This window comes from Brachionichthys hirsutus, chromosome 22, assembly GCF_040956055.1.
Source record: "Brachionichthys hirsutus isolate HB-005 chromosome 22, CSIRO-AGI_Bhir_v1, whole genome shotgun sequence".
Taxonomy (NCBI): Eukaryota; Metazoa; Chordata; class Actinopteri; order Lophiiformes; family Brachionichthyidae; genus Brachionichthys; species Brachionichthys hirsutus.
This window is the reverse complement of record NC_090918.1, coordinates 7,380,956-7,387,293: the sequence shown is the minus strand read 5'-3', so window position 1 is coordinate 7,387,293 and position 6,338 is coordinate 7,380,956. Positions and strand designations below refer to the sequence as shown.

The 6,338-nt window shown below is 46.6% G+C and overlaps 1 protein-coding gene across 1 annotated transcript in view; it reads left to right on the top strand.

Annotated features, from left to right (window-relative positions):
• Positions 1-3,647: 3,647 nt before the first annotated feature.
• Positions 3,648-6,338, top strand: part of chchd3a (coiled-coil-helix-coiled-coil-helix domain containing 3a) — a 32,303-nt gene continuing 29,612 nt past the window's right edge. Inside the window, exons 1-2 of the mRNA XM_068755559.1 lie at positions 3,648-3,685; positions 4,502-4,682. Of these exons, the coding sequence (XP_068611660.1) occupies positions 3,648-3,685; positions 4,502-4,682 (219 nt within the window). The remainder of the gene's footprint in view (positions 3,686-4,501; positions 4,683-6,338) is intronic.

The window sequence follows — 6,338 nt, the reverse complement described above, 5'->3', positions numbered from 1 at the left end:
GGCGTCGAGATTAGGACATATTTCCCCTGTTTAGCTCCGGGGCCGTGCTTTGTGAACTCCACAGGTCCGGCTTTGCGTCGTTTTGCTCTGGTAGGAGTGAAGTCAGGGTTGTGTAAGGAGTTCATTTGGATGCGGCTTTAAACTCGTTTTTCGCAAAGGAGTGGCTGCGGGGGGAGCAGATTTGCCTCCGCCGCTCCTCTGTGAGGCATCAGAGCAGAACAACTCTGAGAGGAAAAAATAAAGATGAGGGAGGCTGTGCTGCCTCTCCTCCGTCAGCCTTACTCACAAAGCTATCAACTTCTTCTTCCCTGGTTTATTGTCTCGAGCTTTTCTCCACCTCGCCCTTCTATTCCTTCACGCATTTCAGTCCAATTCCCCCCTGTCCATTCGTCACTCCTTTTCATCCCTTCTTCCTACCTTTCTTATGCACAGTCGCCCCCCTCTCGTGCATGAATTTCACACGTTTAATTATCCAGCGCTCCAGATAAAGTTTGCCCGTTGTGAAAGCTTTCACCCGTTATTTTTGCCTGTAGTTAAACAGCTCGGTCGGGTGAATGTAATTGCGTGTCGGACTTTTTTTGAGTGAGAACGCTGACCTTTTCTCATTGCTCCCGTCTTCACTCTCCGCTAACCAGCCAGCCTCGTAAATTCTTAATGCTCCCAGGTGAGATCGAGACAGATCGTCTGGGCCGCATGCTTTGTTGATCTTTTATCTTTGTTCTGAGTTAGAAAGAATATTAGAAGGGGAGGGGGGGGGGCTATAATGCAAAAAAGTTCCCAAATCTAACCCAAGCTAACCCGTTGTGTCTGGGGGAATTGATGATCCTTCCTTCGGCAGCATTTCACACCTTTTGATCGGATTCTTTGACTCCACTCACATCTGCAGTTTCTTCTTGGTATCTTAATAACTGCCACAAAGGCTCCAGCAGCTTCACAGCATTGTAAAAAAAAGAGAAGGAGACTATAGCGATGATGATGATGATGATAAAAGAGCGATACTTGAAACCAAACAAGCAAATCCCCTTTTTCTCTTTGCCGGTTGCTTAATGCTTGTTGGTTACACCTCCGTTCACACTTCTTTTCATTTCCCATTTTCACCCGAGTGTTCGGTCTTTATCAGACGCTTTTGTAGCAGAGGCAAGAATGATCATGATACCCCCCCCCCCCCCCCCCCCCCTCCTGAAAGTAGGCTGTTTAGTACTAAGAACACTGCAGTTAGTCTCTCTAGATGTGGGGAAGTACAAAATATCCTTCTTCACAGCGGGGCTGGGAGTCGTTTTCTCATTATAATGTCTTTTATTTCCCATATACTATGGGAACTTTAACTCGGGAGCATTCACGACCCAATCAGGTGTGGGGCGTGATATGTGTGCGTCAGGGAGAGTCTGTAGCCCCGTAAAATATTCATAGCCAGCATTCACCCACATTATTCCTAACATCAATATTGCATCAAGTCTTTAAATGCCTTCGTTTCAAGGCACAGGGGGGTCGAGTGCGCAGTGTTGCGGAGGACTGTTGGAATCAGCCCCCGCCACGTGCGCTGGATTGAGATGCATCTTTCGTTGGATTACAGGTAAACGGGAAGCATTAAGGTGTCAAAGGTCTGTGGAGCAGATTTGTGTTGCCATAGTGGCAGCACGTCTTTGGAAAGCGCCTATGCCTAACACCCCCCCCCCCCACCACCACCACCACCAGATCCGATCCCTGTTGATTTTAAAAAAGTGTGTCCTAAAATGATCAGAAATAGAAACGTCTTGTCAAGGTCATTTCCTGAAAATCGAACTTGCTTGCGCTCCAATTCTTTTCGAGTGAATAATTCATCGCTAGTTCTGTCATTCTATCTTCTTTTTTGACATCAAAACAAACATTACCGGTCCAAGATTATCCTCGTCTCCATCTCAAACCAAGAAAAACATTATCCAGGCATCGTGGTTTCTCTCTCTCTCTCTCTCTCTTTCTGTCCTACGTGCTGCTAGGTGCTATATTTCTCTCCCGTTTTTGTCTTCCTCAAAGCTTCCCTGTCCAACCCAGTGCCAATCTTTTACAGTCGAATGAAAAATGTGTCCAATATCCCAGGGACAGGCTAATAATGACTGGAAAGCAATAGAGGTGAAGCAGACCGATAGCATCCTGCTAGTGAAAGCAGTCTTTGCTCTAGTTAGGACTTGCAAGGAGGTGAGAAGGACTTTCTTGCGAGGCTGTCCATTTTTGAACTCCTTGCTAGGGTTTCTTTTGGTCATCTTATCATTTATATTGTTGCATTATGTATTAATCAGCCATTATATTTTCCCTGGAGTGATTTATAAATACTTGAAGTTAATTGTACCAAACGACCAAATCCCAAATTCACTGATTGCTAATCCCGATCCCAGGGGAGTACAGCCAAACCTTCTGTCTTGTTACCACGGTGTTCTGTCCCTTCTACCTGTCATAGCGAGAGCAATATCTAATGCTGCTTGAGGAAAGGTGCTTTAGGTGCATTAGCAGTGCAGGCGGGCGTGGATTGGAGAAAACGGTGAATGCAAAAAGCCATTAGGATGCACAGTGTGTGCTCCTGTGTGTGTCTGCGTTGGAGCCAGATGATGGATGGATTGCGCTGACGTGTGCAGCCCTGTGGACTGTGCGACCGGACACGGCTGGTCTCTCTCCGTCTCGCTCTCTCTCTCTCCCACTCGCTGCCTCGCTCCCTCTTTGCTTCGCTTCCTCAGGGCCAAACGTGTCATGTCGCCATCGTTCACCCTCTCCTCCCTCCTCTCACTCTGCCCTGAATTCCCCGTCTTGTCCCGCTCCTCCGCCGCTCTATGGGATTTAGTGGCGTTGCAGGGCAAACGGCGGTTTTAAGACGTCAGACATATTTTATTAGTTCTGTCATCCGCTTAAAGCCAAAGGCACGGGACGTTAATCAGTTAGACAAGTCCGTCCATCACGACTGCTCGCTGGCTGCATTGGAATACCTTCACAGGTGAATGACAAAGAGAATAAATAGTGAAAATGTTTGACATCGGCTCATCGGTGTGTGCTTATAGTCCTTATCATAGTACTTGTATGAGAAGATTTCATTGATTGCAATACTTTTCTTTATTCTTTATCCATTAGGATCCCAATTATCCACCACCAAGTTAGCAACTGTTTCTCCTGGAGACCACACTTGATGGGAGACGCACAAAAAAAGACCTGAAAATTATACAAACCTTAAAACGAAACATCCTAATTGCATTAAAGCGAAATAAATCACAGCAAAACCAACGAATACACACAACTCCTACTTTTCAGCCTTTCATGATTCTGTTAATAATCATTAAGGTTTCCGGTAATGTTTCTTTTTGAAGTCTTTGAAAAGTCGCCTTGCTGTCGCTGAGGCACCGCTGCACCGTGGTGGTTTCTGGGGCAGCCGTGGTTCGGGTGGTAAGAGCGTTAAGAGCACTTATCAGAAGGTCGACGGTTTGATCCTCACCCAAATCATCATGTCGAAGTGTCCTTGAAGTAAAAAAAAGGGCAGCCCACAGCTCCTCAGGGATGGATCAGATGCAGACAAATATTGTCCCCCTCGTGGGCTAAATTTAAGTATCTAAATAAATAAAATGAAACCCCCCAAAAAAGGAGAGTGACATCAACAAGTCTGGAAGCGGTTTGATTTCAAAGGTCAAATGTGCAACGAAAAACCGGTAACATGTAAGGAGTGCAAGTGAGTCTGAAGGGGGGGGGGGGGGGGGGGTTCTCCAAGGTGAGCTCAACATCTGTGATTCCTAAACCCAAAATATTCCATCGTATTTTGTCGTGTCTTCAAAAAATGGTATTAGTGCAGAAACATTGAGATAGAGATCATTGCTCATGAATTTCCCAGAACCTTTCCCACATTTTAAGCACCGCTATCTGTGGAATGAAGTCGGCATCCACCACCCGGCCTTCCTTTCATCACGGCTATCTTTCTATTGATGCTCGCCTGCTTCATTCAGTCGCTCATAACTCAGCTCAGGCACTCGAGTCCGTCTGCCCTGTCTTTATTTACCTTGCCATCACTGTTTGGTTCCTGGAAGAGGAAGACTTTCAGGGTTTCAGGGACGTTACTCCTCTTATCAAGCGCACTGTTGTGGAGTAGGGAGTGTGTTGCCAGGCAACTATGAGAACCTGGTGACTGGTTCAAATGGCGATCTTTATCTATGCATCATTAGCACTGTGAGCTTTTACTTATGCGGGAGATACAACATTGCAGTCACATGTTTAAGTAAAACACGCTGGTCTGAAACAAAAGCTCCACTCAATATTTATGCTGAAAGAAAAAAGTTACTTTATTGTGAAAGGATAAAAGGAAAAGAGAAAATTGTTTCACCGTACATACAGACGTGTTAAACTGCAGCGCAGTGCAACATATTATGGGGAACATAACTTACTGTGGGCAGGCAGTCATGCATTATAGAGATGGCTGCAGGAGAGAGGACAGTGAGTGGTGCTTACAGTCTTCCTGTATGAGACGCATTGTCTTTGTACACTCTCTGTGCAGGCTGGAATCCGAGAAGGCTCGGACCGCAGGCCAGGCCCGGGCCGAGGCCCAGTCCCAAGTCAAGGATGAACTGTCCAGGATCCTGTCTGCGGACCGGGCCTCGAAACAGGAGAGCCTCCAGCAGGCCATCGTACAAGAGAGGCTCGCCGTCGAGGATCAGAAGCGCCGTACTCAGCTCCTCGTGAGTTTGTTCTCGGATGTCCATGTTAACCGGCTCATTTCATGTTCAGCTGTATCAGATGAGCTTGCGTCAAACGTGCATCAGACACTGCAATTGTTGGATCCTTGCCCAGACTTACTGATGAGTGCAGAATTACATAAATACACGGCAACTTTAATGTTCAAAGCTTTTTTTACAATACTACTTTATGTGTGAAATGTAATCTGTGAACAATTTTTACAGGCGAGTATTTCCATCTTCTTGCGTCTGTCCTCCCATTCATCCTCCAGCATTATAAAAGCTGCATTCATTCTAGGCAGCCTGTGCTTTTATTTCCTATAAATTAACCTTGTAAAAATTGTGACATTCCTTACCGCACACAGGCAGAGTACTGGAGCACGTTTTCCCCGGAGTGCAGCCGCTGTTTACAAACCTTTGCTATTGATTATATAGCTCATTTCACACGCTCATCGCCGTAATAGAAGAAAATGAATCATCTCGGCGAGGAGGGGGGAGGAGAGGAGGAGAGGAGCGTTGACGTGATTTCACGCGGCGGCACACGTGTACCAGGAATCCCTCGATTGGAACGGCGATCCACTCGAAGGCGGGGGGGGGGGGATGGGGAGTGGAAGAGAGACTGCGATGAAGACAGACACTTGGAGTGACGGGTTTGTCCTTTCAGCGCCTGTAAAGAAAGCCGTCTCCATAATTTTGCGTTGCTTTTTCTGAGGGATGGAGACGGGAGCGGGATCTTCCGCGGGTCTCCTGAGGAGTCCTTGTGCACGTCGGTTGCTGCAAGATCCTGAAGCGCTAGCGCCCAGTGCAAAAGTACTTTTTTTTTGTTCTTCCCTGGCACCTTGAAGCTTTCGCTCATGGCCTTCAGGCGAGCCTGGAGCCAGTATCGGGTGTTTGAAACTCAAGATGGCAGCACTCCAGCGGCGACGCATTTAGTTAACTTTTGTATTCTCCTTCTGGTTTGTCTCTATACTTCCTTTAAGCACACACCTTTGAGAGAAAAAAGTAGTAGAAGAGCCATAGTGGGAGGCGTGTGTGTGTGATAATTTACTCAGTTCGAGTATTCTTATGGACAGCCGGCGTTTTAATAGAATCCGGCGGGTTATCAGTGAAGGCGCAGTGATGTTTGCGCCACTCATGTAATTGGCAAGTCAGGCGTTTCCGCCGAGCCGCTGCTCTTTTCAACTGGAAATTGACTTTTTTCCATTTGTAAAAGGCAGCCTCTCTGCCGTTTCTCTCCGTGTTTGTCGTATTCCGAGATTGTCTGCTACCCACGGTGAACCCATCTTTGAAGAAACATAAAACATGTTTTTTTAAGAGTTCCAGTTGTGTGTATGCGTGTCCCCTGTTTCTTGTCTGACTCTTCACCTGCCTGCGAGAGACTTAACCAAGCCAAAATAAGACCTCCCGCTACGTTTTTAAATTTGCTTTCAACAACCCCAAGTTTACATCCCTGTAAATGCAAGTAAGTGTAAATAATTGGGAAGTGAAATTGTTCCTGATTGCCGGGCGAAGTCAATAGATGGGCTGAGAAAGAGCTCTGCAGAGAGAGGTTGTGGTTTGCTGTCCTAAGCGTATAATCTGGTGGCTAATGGAGCTTTCAGATGTGATTTGTTCGCTCCCCTTTTCACAATAAACCTGTTGCCACCTCACACATTATCT